Below are 25,387 nucleotides of genomic sequence, written 5' to 3'. Positions count from 1 at the left end.
AATAGTATTATTTTTGAGGAATAATCCTAATGAATATGACATATCTCATTTTCAGAAAACTTTTATCTCACTAATCCTTTTCTCACTAGCTCTATTTGGTAATTTTAAAACATAGTGATGCTATCCAGAATTTTATATCAGAATCTGGTTTGGGTAAGGTAATAAAGAAGAGAATGAAAGCTATTTACATAATTTAAAGTTGTTGGGTAATTACAATTAAATCGACAGAAATATTTTTAGAAAGTAATTTTGCCAGCTGTTAACTTTACAAATCATATAATCATATTTAAAAAGAGAAAAAAAAATAATGAGTCTAATTAATATAAATATTTTTTTATGATAAATTAATTCGTATTTAGACGTTTTTCTCTATAATTTTGTATATTAAACATATATTTTTTTTTGATTCAGTTAAACATATATTTTAATAATACTATATTATTTTTCATAAATTAGATATACACTCTTTTAAATTTTTGTAAATCTTTTTCTGGTAAAATTAATTTATCATAAAATTAAGTATAACCTATTTAAATGGAGTCAAGTAACCTTTAAACTAATATTTACTATAGACAATAGCTGATTATACAATTATAATAATAGAAACTTAATGATTGCATTATCTTCCTCATCAAATGCATGATAGTTTACAATGATTCTCTGGTACAATATATTCCTTTCAGACATTTGGCCCACAACACAGCAATTAGGTAGCTTAAAAGTTACTATTCTATCTATATATAACATGTTTTTCTCAGTATGAACATTCAAGAAAACTCCTAAATACTGATTAAGATCCCTAATTGATATTAAAAACATAATTAAAAGAAGCAATTGAATGGGAACAAAACTGTAAATTTGATGGGGGAATGAATTATTGTGAATAACAAAGTTAGCCCTGAAGAATTGTAATGTTGACCCACAGAGGAGCTTAAAAGAAGTAACTGAACAAAAGCAGAAGTACCATATAACAACAACTCTGGAAGACATGTGCATGTGCTGATACTGTTTCCAGTATTTTTGTATTTTCATGGTAAAAGGGAGTTCAGTTTGGTACAACTGCATCTAGGCATTTATAAGACACGAATTTTATGATTCATCTTCACAACTTAGAGAACTATATGAACTTTTTAGTAATAAAAAGTGTAACAAAATAAACTACATGTTTATAAGTCACAGAAGCTCTAGGCTACCAAAATTAAGGGCAAGTATTCCCTTACCGATTAGCTATAACTAAGATGATATGCGCGTCCGACAACATTCTGCTAAAATAGAAATAAAATCTTCCATAAGCACCAAAAATTATCACAAAAGAGAAGAAACACTCCCTTGTAAAATAGCAATAGTACATGATTAATGAGAAATTAAAGTGGTACAATATAGCTTTAGATTTTTGAATACTCTTATTGTTTCATTAAAGTATGAGCAAATTATATAATGGAATAGTGGCTAAATACCAATTTGGGGGAATCCGAGGGACAAGAGATCATTACTCCAATTGCATTATTTTCACATTAGCTATAGAAATTTAAGTGAAAGTCAAAGAGATTTAACTCAAGTGGAATACGCGCTAGATATGATTCTCCTAAAATTTTAGAGTCGATTCTGCCCAAAAACGCTCAAAAATCTCCTCCTTTGCAGTTATAATAGACGATATAACAAAAATAAAAGTGAAATTTATTTTAGGTACCACCTTAGGAAATTTGATTATATATATATAAAAAGCCTACAAGATAGTCTATAAAGCCTAGAGAAAAAACAAATAGAAAACATTGCAACCAATCCACATTCATATACAGTGCTCTCTCACCAAATAAATACCCCACCCACCATCCATCTTCTCCTTTTATCCTCCTAGAGCTACCCACAGTACACAAATTGTATACTTCTCTTTGTAAAAAATGTCTATCATCTTCTGGAAAAACCTGCTAAAATGCTTACCCACCGCCCCTATTTGTTCAAATCCATTAAACTCAGAACAAGAACAAGCCCATCTGTTACCACCAAACAGCATCCCCACCAAATCAATTATGATCAAGAACATGAATTCTCTCTACGACATAAGCTCAACTTCCACTTCCAAATCCCTCAGTACCCCTTCCACTTATTCATTTACCTCCTCCGATTCCGAATCCGACACCAACTCACCCCCGGATTTCGCTGCGGTATTCGCTTCTCAGCGCTTCTTCTTCTCCTCCCCCGGCCGGTCCAACTCCATTATAGAGTCCCCAGAAACACCAGAACCAGCTCAGCCTCCCACTCCACTCAATGGAGGCGTCGCAGTTAAAAAATACTCACCTGATCCGTACACTGATTTTAAACATTCTATGCAAGAAATGATTGAAGCAAGAAAGCTAAAGGACGTACGAGCTGAGTGGAGATATTTGCATGAGTTGCTCTCTTGTTATCTTAATCTGAACCCTAAACACACTCACCAGTTTATCATTAGTGCTTTTGCCGATATAGTCATTTGCTTACTATCTTCATCAGAGTCCGACGACACCCTCCCGAAGCCCGAAGGCGGCCGCCGGCAGCATAATGTCAATTTTACGTTGGATAAATTAGTATAGCATAGCATATTGTCGTTTCCTTTGTTATTATTTTGTCAAGAAATGCTAGAGATAGGTTCAGTTTTGTTCCTTGTTTAATGGAATTACTTTGTCTTCGGGGAAAGGGGTGATTTTCATGCAAGAAGACAAACGTAGAAATGTATTTTGTTACTTTGGAAACCAACGAAAGCGTGGGATGTGTTAATATCTCGATGCATGCTATCAAAATCTTTACTTAGTTGAGAAATTTGTTCTTTTGTTGAAGAAAAAACAACCGAATCACAAAAGTAATACATGTGCCTTAACTTATGTTAACGGTTAAATATTTTTGTTATAATTAAATTATACAATTTTGCAAAATCGGTTACCAATTTTTCATTTTATTACATTTTAATAACCGAACAACATAAAGTTACCTTATCTATATGGCCGATGGATTATTGGGTGTTCAACTTTGTCACTTAAACTATCAATCGTCATACTGGCAATTATTGGCCGTGATTGAATAAATTATGTTGTTGGAAAATAATCAATGATAAAAAAATACTAACAAATAAAGCATCACATAATCATTTTTAAAACATCTATAGTTTAATAACCGCAAAAATATTTAACCCACCTATGTTGCTCATCTTGGACGTTAATTTGATTGGAAATATATATTTTGACAAACCAATTCCTCGATTGGTGATAATAGGCAAAGTTCATTATTACTTATGAATATTTTGTTATTATTGGTGGTCCTGTCTGATTTGTTAGTAGCTATAAACACTAACATGTATTTGGGAGTTCTGTACACATAATTGAGGACCTAGTTTCATAGGGGCAGGACACCTGGTTCTAACATGGTTGCAACTTGGTTCACTGTGTATACTTTTTCTGGTAGGGATTAATAATTGTTTTAATGTCTGAACTTTTTAAAAAATGACAATAGATAAAAAACTATATTAAACTGGTAAATAAACTTGTTAAATGCAAATGAGTTTTTCCAGTCAGTTTATGTCAGAAAAAGGTGACATGGCGTATGACGTACCTGAAATATACAGGTGACTAACCGACATTTTTACATGCTACCGAAACAAAACCGGCCGGATCAAATAATCTGTAATTATTTAATAAATTCAGACATTATATTGACATAAATTTTTGTTAAGACACTATATTATTATTTTTTTTAAAAGTTCAGACACTAAAAATTTATTAATCCCTTTTTTGGTATAATATTCTTTATGACTATGGGTAATTTATTATGGAGTCAGAATTTTTTTGAGTTATTTTATTTTTGTCATTAAAATTTTATTTATTTTATTTTGGTGATTAAATTTTAATTTTATTTCAGAAATTAAGTTTTTCCTAACTAAGCACATATATACTAAGTTGATTCTTGACTGATCATATATTAACATAAACTAATAAAATATATTTAATAGAATTAATTAAACACCAATTGTCTCATAAGCAAAATTTGACTTGAAATAGTAATAAAGAAAATTATTTTCATACAGCAGCAGCAAATGTCTATAATTAGTTCAATAGTGAAATAAGTAAGGATCAATTTTAGCTATTAATTCGAATCAGTACTCCATGAAACCATCGTTTAAAAAGTTGCATTGAGAACCCCCAAATGTTCTTAGAAGAGAGCAAGACTTGAGATTGGAATATAATATGCAGAGCACTATAAATATAATTGAGTTTGTTCTTTTCAGTTTTATGCAAGACAGAAGTGGAGACAAATCAAGAGGATCCAAAGAGATACTAACGATTATCAATAAAAGAAAAACAGAGATATAAAATACTAATAACTACTGCAAAAGAATGATACATTTTAGATAAGTGTTATAATATTTAAGAACCGAATCTGATCGACCGTCGACCGAGATCGAAAGTCAATCTGGAAATATGGTTCAATATTTTTAAGCCAAAAATACCCCACAAGTAAAAACTATAAAATTGGTTAAAATATAAAAACCGCATAGTTATTTATTTACTAATTGAAGTGCAATCTATTTGCTAGCTATAATAAAGATTAAATATTTTAATTTTGAACCGTGAACCGACGACCACATCGGTTTGCTTTTTTTATAATACTGTTTTAAACCATCATAATTTACACTGCCCACCAAAAAACAAGTTAGTTGGTTTAGGTAAGGCTAACACCAGACCATTTGTCCTAAGTGTTTGCATTATTAAATATCATGATAGTCCTCATATTTGGGCTGTGAGTTATGACATTTGGTGGGATGTGTAGTATTAAATCAAAGTGTGCCTCCTAAAGGGGTAACAATCAGACGGTCCTCATTGTTTTTTAAAATTTCATTTGAGGCATGAAAACAGTTAATAAATAATACTAGACAATTAAAAGAATCCAAAATATTTGTAAAGCAAAAAGAAACACTCAAAAGATAAATTAATTGAAGATAGATAAAGCATGAAATAAATGAGGCCAAATGCAAGCAGTTTATATGTCCAAGTAATGAACAAATAGTGCCAAATAGAAGCGTAACTCACCTTGGAGAATCTTATAACACATTTGTCTATGGTGAGTAATGTTTTTTTTTTACTTCCCCATAAAGACACCAACTTTGAACCAAGAGCAGGAGCAGATATGTGTTAGGACGGCCTCTAAAATGTTCATTAAATGACAAAGTTCTTTTCTATAAAAGATCGTCTTCTTTATCTTACTTTTTCATATAAAATTACTATCTTATTGGCTGGTTAGGTTATGATATTAAACTTGCTAGCATGGCTAATAAACTATTGTTTAGAAGTTCATGATTTCTATGACAAAAGCCAACAATTTTACAAACATGCAAGAGCTAAAATGCATAAGGTTAATGCACATCATAAGTTCAACTTTTTCAGGCTTAGTAATGATATAAAACAAAGGGTCGTCGTGCTTCCTAAATTTATACTCATAGTCAATTAACTCACATTTCATGATTTTAATCAATTAATGACCATACAATCTCATTTCATTTAACTAATCCTTAAAATTGTATAAAATGAATGCATTCACAGCCACGATGACCCTAGGAGGTTAATTGACCTTATATTAGAGATTATTGTCCCTGATTGATTAAAATTGCTAAATATGAGTTAATTAATTTTGACGCATAAATTTAGAGATCGAATGACCCTTGGTCTTGATATACATGAATACATCGCATACTATTTTGTAGGATGAGAAGATGTTTTTGCAGGTCTCTCCACTTCCAGTAAAAAGGAAAAGTTTTTAATTTTTATCAGCATCTTAAGGATTTCACCTGAGGACATGTTTTTCATAGGAATATGCATCTAAAAATTGGGTCCAATGATTTATGAATAAATGAAAATAAGTAAATTTGTTACGAACATAAGATGAAGATGAGAATATTTATATCTTTTTGATAATGACCATGATTCAGTTTTGAGCATGACATAACAATAGCTACTATTGATACACTTGGTTACATCAAAATTAAATATACATGTACATTTATTGTCTGAAGGTTAGCATGAATTAACTACCAACTAACTCTATTGAATTTTGATCACCATAAATCCTAAGTTCTATTAGATTTTGAGACATTATTTTTGAAACATTATTTTGATCACCAACAAATTAGATTTTGAGACATTATTTTTGAAATAATGCAGCAATTTGTTTACAGTTTTGTCAGGTAATGGAGTCAAGTTGATCATGTCAATCAAGAGGGAAATAATTTTCTGAACCAAGGGTTTTTGCTTTTAGGCTCTACCAGGATTATGTTTTATATACATATATATAATGCCAAAACTGTTCAAATCAGAAATTAGACCATTTTACTGTATCAAATAATGCAGATGCCATGAAAAACACAAGAAATTTGGAAAATTTTAAAATGATGGGAAGATTTGATTCAAATTTTGTTTGGTTGTGGAAGGGGAAAAGGGTCATTTATGCCCTTAAGGTTTGACTTTAGAATCAAGTAAGCCCTGAACGTACAAAAAGGTTCAAATATGCTCCTAACGTCTTAGAAAATGAACAATCAGGCCCCCGATTTGGACAACCACACCCATAACGTTTCATTTATACGTCGAAATAGGGGCCTGGTTGTCAATATTTTAAGACGTTAAGGGCATATTTGAACCTTTCCGGACGTTGAGGGCTTAATTGATCTTAAAGATAAACCATAGGGGCATAAATGACCTTTTTCCCGTTGTGGAAGCAAGAATGGCATATGATTTGTTGAAACGTTTTATTATTGGAGCTCCTGTTTCATGGGCTATGTTCTTTAATTTTTCTTTCTCGTTGGAAATTGTATTGTCAGTTATATTGAATACATTTTGGCTTATTGTATAGCTATTCTTGTCTCTGTGGAAGGACAGTGACAATATATATGTAAATTTATTTCATTTTTTTCCTGAATATATGATTGTTTTTGACTCAGACCCACAATCCAGATTCCAGCTCTCACCTATCACCAATTAAGGATCTGTTCTTTACAATTTTAGCTCTCACAAAATATGTATTTTTATGTCACAAGGAGATTTATTTTTCATTAAATAGATTCAGAGAGTTAGTATTTTATTATGTATATTTGGATTAACAAGTACCCAAAATCCAATATAATCAAACGTAGAGTGATTAATTTTCCACCAAAAATTCATTTTATCCCTTGAATTTAACACCAAAAATTAAAAATAAAGATAAATTATGATTTGGACAACGACATTTTCATTTTGCAAGGTTTTGACTCGTTTTACTTCTCAACTCCAATTTACACATCACACTCCAACAGTTTTGTCATTTCAGTCTAATTTATATATAGTATTCTAATTGTTTTCTGCCACCTCAATCAAGGAGTAAAACAAGTGTAAACGCCAGTATTAAAATTGTTTTTTTTTATTTAAAGGCACGATTTTAATCTTATTTGATTTTTTTTATGTCAAGTTTAAAAGGAAAATTAACTTTTGTTAATTAATATTTTCACAAGTGTAAGAATAGCATATGATATTCAATTTTCCATCTTCTAAGATCATTAAAATTTATGAACTACACAACATCAAGAGATTTGGAAGAATTAGCTATCTAAACTATGTTTATAATGAACCAAAAAAAACAAATTCAAAAGGAGAAATATGTAATACTAGAGCCTAACCTGGATAAAAGGCTTGAATATGAAATGGGCCGATCTTAGCAGATCCAAGCCCAGTAGCCCATGAAGCAAGCACCGGAACACATCTCATGAACATTCCTCGTCTCTTTTCTTTATCCACTAAAACATGGCCGTCGCTTCTTCTCTCTCGCTCAACTTCACACTGACAACTCCACCGCCGTTGAGAATCAACCAACCAAACACAATCTCACAATTTAAACCGCCGCCGATCACTACAATCGGAAAACTCAAGACCGCAATTAATGCAAAATCGAGAAGAAACAGAGTTTTCTTGATTCGAGCAGTGGAGGAAGAGAGTAAAAAGAGCGTTGAATCGGAGGCGGTTCAGGAAGCGGAATTAATGGAGGATAAGTCGAGAAGCGAGTTAGGGGAGGAGATTAAGAAGGCGATGATGGAGAGGAAGGAGAAAGAGAAGGAAGACGGAGGTTTACTGAGTGGAGTGGCTGAGGAAGTTCAAGAGATTGAATGGCCTGCTTTTGGTAAAGTGTTGGGCATTACCGGCGTTGTTCTCGGCGTTATTGCCGGTTCTAGTGTCGTTTTGCTTACTGTCAATGCCGTTTTTGCTGAGTTATCTGATAGAGTTTTTGTTGGTAGAGGTGTTCAGGATTTCTTTGGCTAATCAAGCCAGGCATTGTAAAGAATACAAAAATCTCGATCAGTTTTGTTTTGTCTAATTTTTTTTATTTGTTCCTTTGAAAAGCTGCACTGTAACATGTAAATTTTGTAATTCAGCTGCTTGCAATTTTTCCTCTAAAGTGTAAGTGTCGTGTGGCCTTGCTGCCACGATCACTGAGCTCCGATTCGTAAAATAAAAAAAATTCATACAAGATCCGTTCATCATTAATTCTAAAATCACTCCAAAAGCGTTCAAATCATTAATTCTGTGCTCTCACTCTTTCGCAGAACTTAGAAGCAATCCGTTTTGATGTGGTGCTTGCGAATTAAAAAAATTCCACCATAAAATAGTTGCACTGTCATTCACAAAAAGGATCTAACACGATCTCTAGTTCAATAATATCTTCTAGTCTACAATTACAATCAGCAAACTCTTTCGATGATATAACAAAATGTTCACATTATCAAAAACACATGAGAAAACTGTTTAAATGGAGGATACTAGATAATGGAACGTATCATTCACTTGAACTTGCAGGACCTACAAGAACACCTTGAGAAGCGCCTTCCTTCTTGCCGCCATCTTGCACTTCATTCTCGGGTTTCCTTATCCTGATTTTGTATTTTGATTCAAAGTCGGCAATGTCCTTCTTCTTCTTCTCCAAGGCCTCGTTAAGCCTTGATATTACCTCCTCAATTCCCTCCTTATTGCGTTGAACAGCAGGCATGACCTCTTTGATGGTTCTCTCAACAAGTACACCTCCGATCATTCGGTAGCATCGTCTAGATTGGTCTAGCGGTTGAATGGCGTTAATGACCAATGAGTGCTCGCTGGCTTCCATCTCAAGTTCAGTGATCTTGGAGTAAATTTGATTCAGTTCAGTTCTCATAGCAGTGTATGCGTTCACAACTGCTTGTTCGTTTATTGGTTCCTGCCTATCACCTTCGGCTTTGCTGGCCATGATTGTCTGCATAAACAAAGAAATTATGTGCTAATGAAATCAAGCCTTCTCAACAAACTCAACTGCAGTTTACTCATCAAATCTTGAATCGCATTAACTAATTTTTGTTGAATCTCAAATTTCAAAATGAAATCAAAAATTCGTGTCACAATTGTTAAATTTCAATTCATTCATAGCTCCAAATATTAGACCTAAATATACATAAACGCCACCGACGATTTCAAATATTTCATAAAACGATGTATGATATGTCAGTTACTTACGAAAGAAAACACATTTTAACAAGCTTTTAACCTACTCTTATATAAGCATCTCGGATTTCTACGATTGATTCTACCAGCATACTTTAGATTGTTTTCATTGATTCCACCACTAACAAATAGAATTAATATTCTGCAATACCTAACTTCCAAATATCACTTTACTCTAATTTGCAATAGTAAAAGTTTGAAATCACAGTAACTAAATGAACCCAATGGCTTTGGTAATATCAGTTCTAGCACCAAAATAATTAGGGTTTGAAAGATCCAAATCCATTATATTTAATTTGCAATCTTCATGCTTTACTGATCAAATTTTGATTTCTAAATTCACATCAACGAATTGGAGAGGCAATTTGCAGATTAGAAACTAAAGCGAATCTCCCAAATAAAGAAGTATTACAAAATATTGCAAATGAACAAAGAAAATTAAAAACAAGAGGAAAACCTACCTGATAAGTTCAAGAAGAACAAATGGAGGTCTAGACGATCGAAATGGCACGGTTGCGACTCGCGCTTCCGCAGTAGCAATGAATGAGTCGATAATCGGAACTCGGTAACAAGGGTTTTGAGCTAGCAAAGCAAAGCCCTATTGTGCTCTGTCTGTTCGCCGTCTTGAGCACTAGAAAATGAAATGGTTCTGTTAAATTATTATTTATTTTGTTGGTACTGTTAAATTATTTATATAATATTTGAACTATAATTCATATATATCTTTGATGCATATAGTTTATAATAAATAAAATAAATTAATTTAATTTTAATTTTTAAAATATATATTATCATGATTCTTTAAATATTAAATTATATATTATCATTATAAAGAAAAGGTTACTTTCAGTTTTAAAAGTTTAAACTTTATTTAAAGATTCCCATTAATTTTCTGGATTTTCAAATTTTTTTCAAAATCTAAAAGTTCATTTATATCAATATAATTTACTTTGAGCTGAAAATAAAGAGAAAGGTAATTCTTTATTTTCTTAGTAAATAGAAAAAACTCCTATGAATCCTTCCGATCGTGTGAATTTTATATGAAATTTTAATTAATTAAATAAAATTAGAGGTGGCAAATGGGTGTTCTTGGGCGGGTTTGGGTGGGTTTCTTTGGGTTTGGGCATTTTTGGGTTGGGTAATTTTGGGTCACAATATTTTTGGGCAGTTTTGGGTTGGGTAATTTTGGGTTGGGTTGGGTCATGAAAACCCAAAATTACCCAAAATATAAAGTGAAATACTTGAAATCTATATTTGAGATAAAAAGTTCAAAATAAAAAATACCAAATTAAATTTTTTTCAAAGAAATTACTTTTCAAAATATTAATTTTCAGAAACAAATATTTTCCGGGAAAAAATTAATTCTCCTGAAAAAATAATTTTCTGGAAAAAATTAATTTTCCGGGAAAAAAATAAATTTTTCGAAAAAAATAAATTTTCCGAAAAAAAATAAATTTCTGGAAAAAAACAAATTTCTGAAAAAAAATAAATTTTTCGAAAAAAAAATAATTTTCTGGAAAAAAAATAAATTTCTGAAAAAAAATAAATTTTTCTAAAAAAATAATTTTCTGGAAAAAAATAAATTTTCCGAAAAAAAAATAAATTTCTGGAAAAAAATAAATTTCTGAAAAAAAATAAATTTTTCGAAAAAAAAATAATTTTCTGGAAAACAAATAAATTTCTGAAAAAAATAAATTTTTCTAAAAAAATAATTTTCTGGAAAAAAATAAATTTTCCGAAAAAAAAAATAAATTTCTGGAAAAAAATAAATTTCTGAAAAAAAATAAATTTCTGAAAAAAAAAAATTTTCTGGAAAAAAACAATTCCGGAAAAAGAAATTTCTGGAAAAAATTATTTTGAAAAATAAATTATACAACTTATAAATATTATTTTAAAAACTCAAATACTCTTCATATTAAAATTTGTTTGGACTTAATTTCACCCATTGGGTCATTCTTATAAACCCATTTTAGCCCAAAAAATTTTGGGCTAAAATGGGTTGGGTCAAAAATTACCCAAACTTTTTTTGGGTGCAAATGGGTTGTATTTCTTTGGGCGGGTTGGGTTGGGTGCTTGGGTTGGGCATCTATTTGCCACCTCTAAATAAAATAATCAAAAATAATATCATTTTTTTTATCAAGAGATAGAGATTTATACTATATTAATTGTTAACAAGAGTTAGTTGGGAGTTAGTATGCATTTTTTAAATTAAACCAGGTAAACCACGGCCTGAGAAGGTACGGGGGTTCGAACCCCCGACCTCATACGCAATGGAAGGACTTGGGCCGTTAGGCCAAGCCTTCACATGCAAAAATAATATCATCATTCAGCATATATTCATAATTTTTTATCAATATCAATTTATAAAATCATTATATAATAATATTATTAACCGGATCTAGATAAGAAGATACATCCCATAAATTTCATTAACTCACAGAGTTGAAGTGTTTAGTGAAATACAAGAAATTTGTATTTATAGTCATTAGTCACAAATAACATAACATAAATCCTATCCCAACCACAAGAACATAGCAAAAAGTTCAGAAATCAGAACAGCTTAGGACTCAAATGTCATGCTCTCAGCCTCCCGTCGCACCGAGTCGAAAAGCACAGACGACAGGTACCTCTCTCCGAAGCTCGGAAAAATCACCTGTTCGTATAAACAAATCACTTCCACTAAGATTCACACCAAACACTGCTTTTAGCAAAATTAATTTAACTAAACACACTTACAACTATAAGTTTTCCAGCATTTTCTGGCCTCTTCGCAATCTTCACCGCAGCTGCAGTAGCAGCACCGCATGATATTCCCACCTACATTGCCAATTCGCAGGTAAAAATGATCGATCGGTGTTCAAGAATAATAAGCGAGTTGACAGAAATGATTTGTTGTTTTTCAGAGTTGATAATAACTTACAAGCAAACCTTCTTTGAGGGCAACAAATTTTGCAGTTTCAATTGCTTCTTCACTTGATACCTGCAAAATTAATACTACTAATTAGTTTTTTCAATCTGATTTCAGGTGAAGATGAATCTTTTCGACTTCTACATTTTGGCATTTCGTTTGTGTTTCTAAAAATACTTCTGAAATTTCGACCTCTATGTTTTATAATATGTTCTTGTAAAACCTATTTCAACGTTTTTGTTTCCGTGTTAACAACATTGACAGCAGAGTAATGATTATAAAAACAATTGTTTGTGAATCAGAGCTATGCTTAAATACTTACTTGAACAACTTCATCTATTAGATCAACTTCCAAAACTCCTGGGATAAAGCCGGCACCAATTCCTTGGATCTTATGTGGACCTACAGAATAAAGCAATTTTAAGCAAATAAAATAGACAGGAAACTGAAAGAATTCAATGTTGAAAATAATTATATTTCCCACAAATGAGGAACTTGTCTGAGGGAAGAGATGCATCATATTCAATTTAACTAACTTACCGGGTTTTCCTCCAGATAAAACAGGACTCTCAACTGGCTCCACACCATACAACTGCAAAATATTAAAAATAAGAAACTGAAACTCGGAGGATCGGATGCAATGCAAGTTACAGCTTATGTCCTGTGTTGCAAGAAAACTTGTCGAGTTCTACATTTCTGAAACTGCGAAACTTTACATTTATAACCTAATCTATTAAGAAAATATCATTTCGCCGATTTTGTTTCAGCATTTTCGTGCAACATAGCTTCTGTCAACTTATGCTGATCATACTAATGAATGAATTTCATTTCAGGTTCACCCTGACCAGACCTTAATGTTAGGATTCTGCTCTTTGAGGTATTTTCCAGCACCTGTTATGGTTCCTCCGGTTCCTATTCCTGAAACAAGGGCATCTATTTTCCCTCCCGATCCTTTCCATATCTCCGGCCCCGTCGTCTCATAATGTACCTAAAAACAAGAACCATTCAAGCCAAGTAAATGGTACAACCCCTTGTTAAATAACAAAAACCAAAATATGGATTTGATTCAAGAAAATTGTAAAAAAAAAAAAAAAACACCTTTGGATTGGCAGCATTTTCAAACTGTTGGAGAATATAAGCGTTAGGCGTGTTAGCCAAAATCTCTTCCGCTTTCTGAACAGCGCCTTTCATCCCCTTAGCAGGATCAGTAAGAACCAACTCAGCCCCAAATGCACGGAGAATAATTCGCCTTTCGAGACTCATTGATGCAGGCATTGTGATAATCAGCCTATATCCTTTCGCAGCTGCCATGAATGCTAATCCTATGCCGGTATTTCCACTCGTAGGCTCAATCAGAACACTCTTCAACCAAAAACCAGAACTAGTTAAAATCAACAGTTTGGAATCCCACCTATGTTGCACGGAAACTTGTTGAGTTTTAGTTTCCGTTATTTTGTATTCCTTACCGAAAATGCTTCAAAAATTGAAAGATGTTTAATTTATAACTTGTTGAATTACTGTTCTCTCCATAAATTTTTAAAAATTACTATTTTCCACTTGACATTTTAGTCTTTCTAACTAAAACTCCATTTGTGATTTCAATTATATAAAACTTAAAGTCAAGGACAAACTAGTGATTTCAAAATTGAGGTAAAAAAACATTATTTCGGACCTACACTCGTGAGAATTATAGTAATTATACTTAAATTTAATAGCAATAAAATGATTCATAACTAACCTTCCCTGGTGTAATAAGATCCTTAGCCTCTGCATCTGAAATCATGCTGTAACCTATCCTGCACATCATATCAATGACAATTGCTATTCGCTACCAATATAGCACGAAAACATAAATGCTGAAATTGCGAATGACAAAACGAGAAACGACGAAACGATTCTCAAAGCATTTTAAAAAAACGGAGAAGAAACGTCCAAATATAAGAATCGAAAAGTTTCCATGCAACATAGATCGCTACCAGTCGGAAACAAGAAGCAACCTCTTTAAAATCCAATCATAATTTTACAAAAATTAATGATAATCATAAAAAGTAAAACAAAACTTAAAGAGGAAATGAACCTGTCTTTGACACTAGAACATGGTTCCATCATCTCTAACTTAGCAGCAATACGAGCAACGCAACCATCCACAACATTATTAAGATAAACTAATGGAGTGTTTCCAATTAGCTGGGGACAAAAGTGAAACAAAATGAAAAACTTAAGCACTTAATAAGAAAGAAAAATCACCATAAAACAAGATTGAAATTTTAGCCACCACACCAGTGAGAACATTAACTTACTTCAGTTACATCTTTAGCAATTTGGTCTTTCTCCATTGCCATCTCTTCAGATTACCACAATTTACTGAAAAGAAAAACAAAACAATTGAACAGCCAAAATAAATAAAATCCATCAAATTTAATTCTTTCCAATAAAAAATTACGCTCTGTGTATGCATAATTCTATCACATAATCTACAGAGAAAATTCAAAAAACAAAAGAGCCCAAATTCCATTTTGTATGAACAATTTGAGTTATCTAATTGTATTCATTAATTTAAAATACATTTGATCAAAAAAATAAAATGTGAACAAAGATAAAAAAAAAGTAATTACCTTTTGAGGATTGATAATATTTATAATGGATTGTATTTATATGGTAGTAGTGATTTTTGATATGAGCTGCAGAGCTATTTTGAGAAGGAGGTACTATATTGATCAATAAATATGTGTAAAATTGGAGGATTTGTTGTACTAAAAAACAAAAAATTGACATATAAGAGTTGTGTATGCATCTGACCTGATTTTATGACCAAGTTAAACAGTAAACTATGGATGTGATGAGATCAATTGACTCTTAAATTATCATAGGACATTCACAAATTGAGAAAGTATCTTGTGTAACAATGTACACCTTATTCTACAACATACTTTTCCTCAATAAATTTTATTTTTACTATTTTAATAATAAACATATATCTAAAATAGAAAGAAATGCGTTTTAAAATGATGCATTGGATTATTTTTGTTACAAATTGTATGAGAATGCATCTTTTGATGGATGTGAACTTGAAAAGGATGTAATTTTAAAATAGTATCCTTTTTAAATTAAATTTACTATTTATCTTCCTCGCAAAAAAAAACACTTTTTATCTTTTGTCTCTAAAATTATACTCCCTCCATTTTTTTTAATTGTCCATTTAGCTAAAATTGTACATATTAAGAAAGTGGGGTTTTTGTCTTAAATTATGAGAGTAAATACTCAAATAACCCTACTATTTAATAAATGCTTTTATAAATTGAGTCATAGAGTCATTTATTATGGGAGGGATAAATTTGGAAGATACTAGCTAATATTATTTTAAATTTCTAAAAAGACAACTATTGATGGAAAAACACATTTGCCTAAAGTGACAACTAAAAAAAATAGAGGGAGTAATATTAAAACAAAAAAGCATTATAAAATAATTTAATTTAATTAATGTCAAATCAAAAAGAAAAATGTGCCATTTTATATTTTTTTCGGTAAAATAATTTTTTCTATCCACAATTTTGACAATTTTATTAAATATATCCTTAAAAACGTTTGGATAATAAGATCTCTCAATTTTTCAAATTAAGATAATTATATCCAAACATCAATACAATCATAGATATGAAATTTTTTTTCCTAACCAAACCAATCAAATAAAACAAAGGCAATCCACGCTCCGAATATATATATTATACTAATTCGTAAAATTGACGGAAAAAAATTAGAAATATATTTGATGAAATTGTCAAAGTTATAAATAGAAAAAAATCACTTTGCTTTTTTAAAAAAGATGATTTTCATTTCAAATGAAAATATATATTTATAATTAAAAATGAAAAACAGTAAAACTATAATTTTTATTCTTATTAAAATAAATTTTCACAATTTTAAAAATATTTTTACGGAAATAAGATACTGAACATAAGAGTCGATAAGTTTTCGTGCCAAGTGAGGGCTGGGGAAGGCTTCAGCGCCAGCTCCTATCAAAAACCTTATCCCATCAAGCACCACAAATTACTTCAATACTCACAAAAGATCCCTCTCAGAAAAAGCAAAAAAAGGCATCCATGGCAGCCCTGCATTTCACTCCTCATTTTCCTTCTCCTTCTCCTTCTTTCACTCTCACCAAACAGAACTTACCCTCAAAACTATTTTCCCTTGGCTACAGAAACAAAACAAGATCCCTGAACACTGTAGTCAGCTCCTACAAAGTTGTGATTGAGCACCAAGGACAGTCTACGGAGCTTGAGGTAGAACCTGACGAGAGCATTCTGTCCAAGGCGTTGGACTCCGGCCTCGACGTGTCTTATGACTGCAAGCTTGGTGTATGCATGACTTGTCCGGCCAAGGTCATTAGCGGCACAGTCGATCAGAGTGAAGGTATGCTTAGTGATGATGTCATAGAGCTTGGCTATGCACTTCTCTGTGTAGCTTATCCGAGATCCGATTGCCGCATTCAGACCATTCCTGAAGAGGAGCTTCTGTCGTTGCAACTAGCAACTGCTAATGACTGAAATTTTTGTGATTGATGCTTCAGTTTAATAATTTTGACATTGAATACACAGCTTCTCGAGTCCTACATTCGGCATTTCATTTTTTATTTCTTGGAGCGCCTCTGATATTCCGAAATGCTATATTTATAACCTATGATAGTAAAAATGTATTTCGGCGTTTCCCAATTACGCATTTATGCGAAAATGGCAGCCTTTCCATATCATTAAATTAATTTATAGATTCTCTGAAGAAGGCTTCAACTTTCTAGTAAACCTATGAAAAAGTTGTTAGATGATATAGAAACAGTTGACAATGATGTCCAACAAGATTAATCAGACTTTAAACAATAAATCATTGAGAAGAAATGGAAGTCTTAAATAAGTAATATTAGGCATCTATGAACAATTACACAGGACAATAATTATTACAATGCCCTCTAAGTAGCACAAACACTTCATCAATCAACGTTTTTCGTTTCCAAATCGTGTCAGAAACCTGGCGTTTCAGATACAAAACTTCATGTTTAACATAGGAAATCTTAAAATAACACTATTTTGCTGTGTCCGTACAAATGTCTTGTTTTTCCTGCATCTGTGTTCGTGCTACATAGAAGGCCATCTTTGCTTACTACATCATACAATAAACTACTTGCTCTAATGCTTCTTGTTATCCCAAGCATACGAATGAGAGCTTGCAATGCTTTACATGTAAGTCATCTTCTCAGCACGCACAACTGTAATTCCATTGCAACTCAACCCATCACCCAACTTGACTAACCAACCATGCAACTCAACCCATCACTCAACTTGACTAACCAACCAGGCAACAGTGCTCTAAACACTCGTTTTAGATTCTAGCCCTTTGATGTTTCCTTTGCTTAAGTTTCACTTTCACATTAATGCCGTTATCAATAATAGACTGAAGCACAATCTGAAGCTTACCTTCCAATTTCTCTCTTTTCCTTGGCGTATAAACTATATCATGAATATCATCAGCAAGTGCTCTCTGTGCAAGAATTGCTCCAACAGCAGCACAAGCAGCTGCATTCTTCGTCGAAGAAAGATCAAATTTCAAATCTTTTGATATGGAATGCGCCACAGCCACAACCTTGCTCGTAACTCTGTGAATGACGCAGGCGCGAACAGAACCTTTCGATATGAAAATATCCAAACAAAATGGCTCATGGTAAGGACCCGTAAGCTGATTGAAAGTCGGCGTTCTAACTTTCTTTTTCTCAACACTCTTAACACCATCCACAAAATCAAGATTTAAAGAATAAATCTTTTCATTCACCACTATCTTCGGAGGCTTTTCAGCTTTCGGGTTTTCGTTCTTTTTGCTTTCTTTAAGATTGCCACTCTTCTTTGATTGTTTCTTCTTATGAAAATCAAGATTATACTCTTCAAACTCCTTGGAATTCTTATCAAGCTTATAGAAAAGATTACCTCGAATTCTCATATTATCAATCTCATCAAGCTCAGAATCATTCTGTAATGCTGCATTACCCTCACCCTGCTCATCAAATGCTGATGCAGTAGCAGAATTGGCTTCTCCCGTATTCGCCGACGCGTTCCACAGACGGGTTAAACCTGATTTAACCTGCCAAGTTTCATCGTCCAGAAGCTCAATATTATAGCCATTATATGACTGTTTTTCATTGCTGAACAACGGAGAAAGGTGAATATTACTAGAGTTTCCGGCAGGGTGAAATGTTTTTGTTGCTGAGATAATTCTATTAGCAATGGAAGCTGAAGTTTTTGAGCAGAAATTACGTGACCGGTAGATAATATGAGAGCTCAGTAACGACGTGAGATTAGTGGTTTTTTTCAAGATTGCTAATGTCATGTTAGAGCACTCAGTTTTCACTTGGATAAAACATCAAACACCTGGTGGGCAATCCGATGAAGCTGAATAGATATACTTATACATCAACATGGTGATCTGAATTAGTTCTGGCGGCTACCTTTGGTAATATTCAAGAAACTGTGGCAATGTTTCTGATCGGTTCAGAGTTTTAGACTCTGCTCGGCTTATGAAAATGGTGCTCTGGGGTTTGATTTGTTTTAATTTGTCAGTTCAGAAATTAGTTTAATTTATAACTGAGAAAAGGTTCATTCTGCTTCTTAAACTTTCTTAGAATGACACATATAATTTAAAAACTTACATATTGTGATAACTTAGTTTATAATTCTTTAAAATAAATCGAATAAGTCAAATCACGTTGCCATATATTTTCTAAACACGTAAACATTAACTGTTAAAATATTGAATAGATAAATTAAATTTAACATATAATATAAATGTAGTACCGTGTAATTAGTCTTATTTGAAAAGTTATGGACTTGATTATCAAAATATAGTAAATTTGATTTATATGAATATAACCTATAAATTTAATGACCAGAATGATCCTGCGCTCATTAATAATTCCATGTCTAAAATTTCAATTTACAAGAGTAAACTCTACAAAACCAAATTGCACTTTATTAATTTATTTTAGATTATAAAAAAAGTAATGCCAAATTGATTTAATTGATCAATACAATCAGAAGGTTTTAAAATAAATTGATCTACTTGGTTCATATAAAATTCAACTGAGGTGAAATTCCACATTAATAGTGTTCTTGTTTTAAAAACATACATTGAAACGTCCAAACCAGCGTAAGAAAATGGCCAGATTTGTAAAAAGGTATCCCTTGAGCATCAATTTATTTGGAAAAATGCTAATCCTAAGAAACCGAGTCAAATTAAAACACACAGAAAAAACTTCTCTACAAAGTACAAACTAATCCTAGAATCAATCATAGTACTTGTAGTTCAACATAGTTATGTTTCCATCATTAGGATGACTTTCACAATCACCTAGAGCTACAGTTTGATCAACATTAGAAATACAGCTTCTTACCATGATGATAAAGCAAGAAGTATATAACAGTTATAATTAATTAACACACACATCGCTACCATTAAAAAGGTTAGTGATTACAAACAAGCCAGTTGAGAAAGCAAATGAGATTGATGTCATCATATCAGTAGTGGTTACCGACTTTGTCGAGAGTAGTAGTCATGTCTATCGGTAGTAAGCCTGCTGATAAGCTGGAGCATACCCATTTACATACCCTCCATATGCGGGATAACTCAACGGAGCTCCAGGATATGATCCAGCCATGGGAGGAGGAGGAGGAGGAACAGGTTCTGGAGAGTAAGCATATGGAGATGGTGGGCTCCTGGTGCCATAAACGGGCGGCGGAGAAGGATAAGCTGCCACGGGACTTGGATACTGCGTGTGTGAGGGAGACCTAACAAATGCGGGAGGCGGTGGGAAAGATGACACGTAAGCGTTCATCAAGCGGCCAGCCTTGGCTGGAGGCATTGGCCCATTGTTGCTAGTGCGGGTTCTTTTGTTGGCAGGAACTGCAACTGGCCTTTTCTTCTCGGGCTTGACCTTCTCTAGCTGTTCAAGACGTTTTTTGAGATTCTCCGGTGGGAACTGAGCCTCTAGTTTGTATTCTTCAATGCACTTGATGATAGATCGGAGTGCTGACTGCTCCTTTCGAGCAGCAAGGTGCTAAAAAATCCAATAAAGTGACCATCATTAGTCTATAAGATGCACGCATCAAAATTTTAAATCTTTGACACAATTAAGGAATCTACTCAACAATACAAGATTTAGCTACGAGGTTGGCCATAGACAAATGTAATTTAGTCGTAGCCTTTGCAATTAGCTATCCACCCAAAATAGCTCATATCAACAAATTATATATATTCATGCCATCATCTGACACATCATTCTCATCTAATACGCAATGTCGTCTTAGCTTAAAGTTAAAGGTCATGACAAACAAAATAAAACAAGGACAACTAGAGAGTAACGTCATATATCTTCCTATCAAGTCAGGAGGAGATCAGGACATAGAAATCCATATTGGCTTACTATTGACCAAGCTCGCAAGACATCATGGATGTCAAGATTAACAGTAGTTCAACAATAATGACTTGTAAACTCCGTTTGCTGTAAACCAAATTACCAAACTATTCCTGCATGACCAATTAATGACTATAGGGTCAAGGCGTCAAGCACTGCAACAAAGTACAGATGTACAGTTTTTGCAAGTAGTGAATATAGTAGGGACTGGGGGTTTTGATTTGAGCATATTTCAACAGAGGAACTTGCGTTGAATCCAAGAGAAAAAAACTTCCTTTAGAATAAGAACCACCTACATTAGGAAAATGAATAACTTAAAAGGATTCATGATGAAGTGAAGTACCGCAGCTCGACCAGTATTCTCAGGATCCTCCAAGATAGAAGCTGCAGCCTTCTTCGCATCCTTCAGAAATGCTTTCAGCAAAGGAACAGGGGGAAATTTGTCCACCAGGCCAACTTCATAAGTAAAATGCACGGCATCAAGCTGCTGCCCCCGACTAATTAGTTCTTCAATCATATCTGCAAACACCAACAACTCAGAATTATCACCCCAGTAATAGAATTACAGAATCTCAACTCCAATTTTCTGGAACATGTGAAATAATCATGATAGGACCCATATGATACTCCATGTAATAGACAACCAAACCTTAATACCTTTACATAGTAAAAAGTTCAAACATACCAATAGTGAATGTAGTAAAGTTACTTATTAAATTATCTTTTTTCAAGCGATGACACCCATACAAATCATTCATCCAGATTTTTAAAAACACCAACTAATTTATTTCTGGTAAAACCAAAAATAAGAATATAATGTTGCTACATCACCATTATACACATAAATCCTTATCAATCCTACAAAAAGAGAAATGTATCGTCCTCATATATACCAGAACATAGATTGTTCGAAAAAAGTAAGCATAATAGACATGTAATATACATCTTACTAGTAACAATCAGAAATTACAAATTATTAATTAGTTTTAAAGGACATAGTTGAGGACTGTTCCATATGAGTTATCCAGAAAAAGACTTCAACAATGTTAAACACTCCATATTTCTCTACAAGAGACATCAAATGTCAAGCAAAACAACAAAATCACTTTCACCACATGAGTTACCACCACAACTCCACAAGATGTTATGCCATAATCAGACTCCTCAACTCAAGCAGCTATACACAAAAACTACCACAATCTAACATATAATGAACAGCATACCAACAAAATTCATATATAATTAACCTATCATGCATAATTGAAAGCTAAAAAACAAAATCTAAAACCATTACCAGGCATTTTATCACCCAAACCAAGAGAAACAGCAAGTTTCGGCATCTGTTTACGCCAAGCCGAACCAACAACAAGCTTCCTATACAAATCAACATCCTCCTTCTTAACAATCCCAAAAGTTACCAAATGCTGCAAAAACGTATGCACATCTGGCGTTTTCACATTCTCAATTCCACCTCGCTCCTCCAAACTTCTCTTCCACGTCTCCGCAATATTCGTCGCCCTTTTTTTAACACTTGGCGTCACTAATAGTCGTGATTTCCCGATTACTGGGTCAACAACAACCGGAATCAAACTCTCCAGAGTCAAAACACAAGCCCAGCCTAAATCATTTCCGCTCTTATCGCACCGTTTATCCACAGGAAAAACCTCCGATATAGCTTCTAATACGAATCTACAAGGATCAACACATTCCGATAACGCTACCGGAATCTGACTACGTAAAACCTCGATTTCTTTCTTCCTCGTCGTGATAAATTTCCAAAACTCAACTGATTTCATCTTCAAACAGAATAACTTCAGAATCTCCAATAATCCGTCGCCGTTATCCACCTCGCCGTCAGGATGATCGTCGGAGCCTGCAACTGACTTCAGAGCCGCTTCCTTATGTTCATCGACGCGCTCCATCGCGATCTCTACGCTTCCGTCAATTGTAACCTCCCGTTTCTTGAGGTTCACGAGTGAGGTTTTGGTTTCAGAATCTAACGTCTGGAGCTTCCGTTTCAAAGCGTCGGATTTCTTCTGGAGATTCTGCTCGAGCGTTGTGAAGTGATCGGAGAGTTCTTTCCAGAGAAGCGTGCAGCTCGTCATCAGTGAGGTTTGGCGCTGAAACTCGTCGAAACTCGGCTGAGTTAACTCGTTCAACTCGCCTGGATCGGGGACTGACCCCATGTTATGAAGAATCGTATGGTGTGACTCAGTAGCTAGAGAAGGAAGAGGAGGAACCCTAACTGTGATAATTTGACTGAAAGGTAAAGAGGAGAGAAAATGAGGTGATAAAGCAAAGAGAGACAGTGATGACGTGGAAAGATAAGCGTGAGGCACGTGTAATGGCGACTGAGTGAAAAAAGGCGGGTAATAAGAGAGAGGGGAAAATCTAGAGTACGCTTGGGGTGCGTATGAAACTAAAGTGTACGCATTACCTGACAGCAACCCACCAAAGAAGAGGGTCACAATTATACTTGCCAGTAGTATTTTATTTTTGGATCCTTCAAATTCATTTAAGGCCTAATTATTTAAAAAAAAGACCAACTTATAATATTTTTATATCCTTATTTAAAAAAAGTTCATTTGTACCCTTTTCTTGATTTTTTTTTCATCTCTACTCTAAAATTTAAATTTTTGACAAATTAACAAAAGGATGAAAACATTATAAATGATTAATAATATTAATGTTTAATTAGAATATTAGCTAAATATAAAGGATCATTTTAAATATTTTTCTAAATAAAAAGAGGTCAAATTAGCTCTTTAGGTTAGAGACGAAAATAAAAAATAAAAAAAAAGAAACAAATTAACTTTTTTCTAAATGAAGGTATAAATGAAAAAATGTTACAAGGTGGGAATTTTTTAAGTAATTAGACCTTCATTTAAAGTCTTGTTGACGATTAAACCATTCATCACAAAATAAATAATATAAATAAAAAAAATATAATTTTAATCCAATTAATCTATAATGTTTATTTTAAAATGAACGATATAAATTGTAAATAAGACTTCTCGAGTTCATTTAAATTTGAGAAAAATTTATTTTTTTATTTTATATAAAATAGCATGCAATTATGATTTTTTCTCTTACACTTTTAGATAGAGAAAAGCGAATTGTTCTTAACTATTTAAAAAAAAGGACATGTGATAGGAAATTTTGAACAATATCTCTAACTTGCTTCAAACGTAAAATATCAGAATTTAATATGCAAATAGCTAAAAATAAAAATTATTTCTAGAATAAAGATAAAGAAGTTATTTTTAAAACATGTTTTTTAAATTAATATTCTTTTAGAATTTTTTCTTTAAATTGAAATTTATAGTGTTAATTAACAAAAGCCAAAAAAAATGGAAGGCTGGCTCGGCTAATTAGCGGCTAAAATAAAAGTTAGGCAGAGGAGCATGATGGGGAATGTTTGGATAAATGAAGTAAAGAGAAGAAGAAATTACTTTTGCGAAAACCGAAGTTAGATCGTAAAAAAAGCAAAGGACATATAAGGAAATACGAAAAAAGTAAGAGAGGAGTGGTGGAGGAGGTGGTGGTGGTGGTGGTGATAGTCGGTGGTGGGCCTACACCACTGACCGCCACATGGGTGGAGTCAGATTAAAGTAAAGTCATTGCCGGACTCTCCTCTGCATAAATTTCATTATTATAAACCATACAAACAAGAGCAAGAGAATGAGGGGATAACTACACACATATTTTCAGGCATGCGCATCACTCTAATATTATACTAATAAAATATTTTGAATAAATTATTTTAAAGCCCTTTATATTTGTTAGAATTTACATTTTAAACTCTTTTATTTTAAAAATCAAACGATTTAACTCTTCATTTTTGATTCTGTCACATCCTTTTTTGGTATTAGTCAGCCAAGTAAAAAGACTGAGGAATAAATTAATTTCAAATTTGAGAGATGAAATCGTAAATAAAAATAAAAATAGAAGACCATATCGTTTTTTTTAAATTATTTTTTTGATTTAAATTTTTAACTCGATTGACTAACACTAAAAATAGACAGAAGGACTAAATGTCGACGAGAACAAAAATGAGAGAACAAATAATCCGATTATCAAACTAGAGAGATCAGAATGTGAAGTAACTTCAAAATAATTTGCTCAAATATCTTTAATGGGACACAAATAAATTGTTTAATAATTTGAATGAATTATATCAACTCAATAGCTGATCATTTCCTTAAAACAACAGTGATAGGTGACTTTAGAGATTTACAAAATTTGAACCGTGACCAAATTAAAAATAATCAGTTGGATTTATTTATTAAAAAAATTTAAGGATATTAGAAAACTAAGAAAACAAAAGATCACACAACATCTATATCATTTGAATTTGAATTATTTTTATTAGAAATCTCAATATTTTACCTTTATATAATGATTTAATTTTATTGTTTAAAATTATCGCACATTTTAATCTTTTATTTTTTTGGCATTATATAGCCTATAGTTGTTTTTCACCAGATAAAATATGTATAAAATGGCGTCTTT

The 25,387-nt window shown here is 32.6% G+C and overlaps 7 protein-coding genes across 8 annotated transcripts; 3 read left to right on the top strand and 4 right to left on the bottom strand.

Moving 5' to 3' along the window:
- The first annotated feature begins 1,752 nt into the window (after nucleotides 1-1,752).
- Nucleotides 1,753-2,796, top strand: LOC126669125 (transcription repressor OFP12-like). Its single transcript, XM_050362471.1, has one exon. The coding sequence runs from the start codon at nucleotides 1,902-1,904 to the stop codon at nucleotides 2,568-2,570; it is 669 nt and encodes a 222-aa protein (XP_050218428.1). The 5' UTR covers nucleotides 1,753-1,901; the 3' UTR covers nucleotides 2,571-2,796.
- A 4,976-nt stretch (nucleotides 2,797-7,772) lies between these two features.
- On the top strand, nucleotides 7,773-8,442 carry LOC126669126 (preprotein translocase subunit SECE1). Its single transcript, XM_050362472.1, has one exon. The coding sequence runs from the start codon at nucleotides 7,794-7,796 to the stop codon at nucleotides 8,304-8,306; it is 513 nt and encodes a 170-aa protein (XP_050218429.1). The 5' UTR covers nucleotides 7,773-7,793; the 3' UTR covers nucleotides 8,307-8,442.
- A 195-nt stretch (nucleotides 8,443-8,637) lies between these two features.
- On the bottom strand, nucleotides 8,638-10,174 carry LOC126669127 (prefoldin subunit 2). The gene is made up of 2 exons (XM_050362473.2): nucleotides 9,977-10,174; nucleotides 8,638-9,270 (listed from the first exon to the last, which is right to left on the bottom strand). Exon 2 carries the CDS (start codon nucleotides 9,262-9,264, stop codon nucleotides 8,821-8,823), a length of 444 nt encoding a protein of 147 aa, XP_050218430.1. The 5' UTR covers nucleotides 9,265-9,270; nucleotides 9,977-10,174; the 3' UTR covers nucleotides 8,638-8,820.
- Nucleotides 10,175-11,914: 1,740 nt separating this feature from the next.
- Nucleotides 11,915-15,131, bottom strand: LOC126670462 (cysteine synthase-like). 2 transcript variants are annotated; one of them, XM_050364203.2, is made up of 11 exons: nucleotides 15,039-15,131; nucleotides 14,724-14,787; nucleotides 14,501-14,610; nucleotides 14,162-14,219; nucleotides 13,522-13,785; nucleotides 13,274-13,411; nucleotides 12,964-13,015; nucleotides 12,746-12,825; nucleotides 12,436-12,495; nucleotides 12,252-12,332; nucleotides 11,915-12,168 (listed from the first exon to the last, which is right to left on the bottom strand). In XM_050364203.2, the coding sequence occupies exons 2-11, from the start codon at nucleotides 14,763-14,765 to the stop codon at nucleotides 12,076-12,078; spliced, it is 978 nt and encodes a 325-aa protein (XP_050220160.1). In that variant the 5' UTR covers nucleotides 14,766-14,787; nucleotides 15,039-15,131; the 3' UTR covers nucleotides 11,915-12,075. The 2 variants fall into 2 exon arrangements, with proteins under 2 accessions (XP_050220160.1, XP_050220161.1); XM_050364204.2 differs by having other exon boundaries at nucleotides 14,724-14,789; nucleotides 15,042-15,125.
- Nucleotides 15,132-16,402: 1,271 nt separating this feature from the next.
- On the top strand, nucleotides 16,403-17,056 carry LOC126670468 (ferredoxin C 1, chloroplastic). The gene has a single exon (XM_050364206.2). It carries the CDS (start codon nucleotides 16,524-16,526, stop codon nucleotides 16,968-16,970), a length of 447 nt encoding a protein of 148 aa, XP_050220163.1. The 5' UTR covers nucleotides 16,403-16,523; the 3' UTR covers nucleotides 16,971-17,056.
- A 207-nt stretch (nucleotides 17,057-17,263) lies between these two features.
- Nucleotides 17,264-19,125, bottom strand: LOC126670467 (uncharacterized). The gene has a single exon (XM_056104790.1). It carries the CDS (start codon nucleotides 18,793-18,795, stop codon nucleotides 17,797-17,799), a length of 999 nt encoding a protein of 332 aa, XP_055960765.1. The 5' UTR covers nucleotides 18,796-19,125; the 3' UTR covers nucleotides 17,264-17,796.
- A 592-nt stretch (nucleotides 19,126-19,717) lies between these two features.
- On the bottom strand, nucleotides 19,718-23,220 carry LOC126667686 (FRIGIDA-like protein 4a). The gene is made up of 3 exons (XM_050360733.2): nucleotides 22,170-23,220; nucleotides 21,219-21,394; nucleotides 19,718-20,518 (listed from the first exon to the last, which is right to left on the bottom strand). Exons 1-3 carry the CDS (start codon nucleotides 23,059-23,061, stop codon nucleotides 20,021-20,023), a joined length of 1,566 nt encoding a protein of 521 aa, XP_050216690.1. The 5' UTR covers nucleotides 23,062-23,220; the 3' UTR covers nucleotides 19,718-20,020.
- Nucleotides 23,221-25,387: the final 2,167 nt, after the last annotated feature.

The sequence above is a fragment of the Mercurialis annua genome, linkage group LG2 (genome assembly GCF_937616625.2).
Source record: "Mercurialis annua linkage group LG2, ddMerAnnu1.2, whole genome shotgun sequence".
Taxonomy (NCBI): domain Eukaryota; kingdom Viridiplantae; phylum Streptophyta; class Magnoliopsida; order Malpighiales; family Euphorbiaceae; genus Mercurialis; species Mercurialis annua.
This window is presented reverse-complemented; position numbering and strand designations above follow the sequence as displayed.

Excerpts from the sequence above, each read along its gene's own strand:
- LOC126669127 (XM_050362473.2), bottom strand. The coding sequence starts at position 9,264 with ATGGCCAGCAAAGCCGAAGGTGATAGGCAGGAACCAATAAACGAACAA.
- LOC126670462 (XM_050364203.2), bottom strand. The coding sequence starts at position 14,765 with ATGGCAATGGAGAAAGACCAAATTGCTAAAGATGTAACTGAA. Across the intron at positions 14,611-14,723 it reads TTGCTAAAGATGTAACTGAA|CTAATTGGAAACACTCCATT; the intron begins GTAAGTTAATGT and ends TTTTGTCCCCAG. Across the intron at positions 12,496-12,745 it reads TAATAGATGAAGTTGTTCAA|GTATCAAGTGAAGAAGCAAT; the intron begins GTAAGTATTTAA and ends TTAATTTTGCAG.
- LOC126670467 (XM_056104790.1), bottom strand. The coding sequence starts at position 18,795 with ATGACATTAGCAATCTTGAAAAAAACCACTAATCTCACGTCGTTACTG.
- LOC126670468 (XM_050364206.2), top strand. The coding sequence starts at position 16,524 with ATGGCAGCCCTGCATTTCACTCCTCATTTTCCTTCTCCTTCTCCTTCT.
- LOC126667686 (XM_050360733.2), bottom strand. The coding sequence starts at position 23,061 with ATGGGGTCAGTCCCCGATCCAGGCGAGTTGAACGAGTTAACTCAGCCG. Across the intron at positions 21,395-22,169 it reads TTTGGGTGATAAAATGCCTG|ATATGATTGAAGAACTAATT; the intron begins GTAATGGTTTTA and ends TGGTGTTTGCAG. Across the intron at positions 20,519-21,218 it reads AGAATACTGGTCGAGCTGCG|CACCTTGCTGCTCGAAAGGA; the intron begins GTACTTCACTTC and ends TGGATTTTTTAG.
- LOC126669125 (XM_050362471.1), top strand. The coding sequence starts at position 1,902 with ATGTCTATCATCTTCTGGAAAAACCTGCTAAAATGCTTACCCACCGCC.
- LOC126669126 (XM_050362472.1), top strand. The coding sequence starts at position 7,794 with ATGGCCGTCGCTTCTTCTCTCTCGCTCAACTTCACACTGACAACTCCA.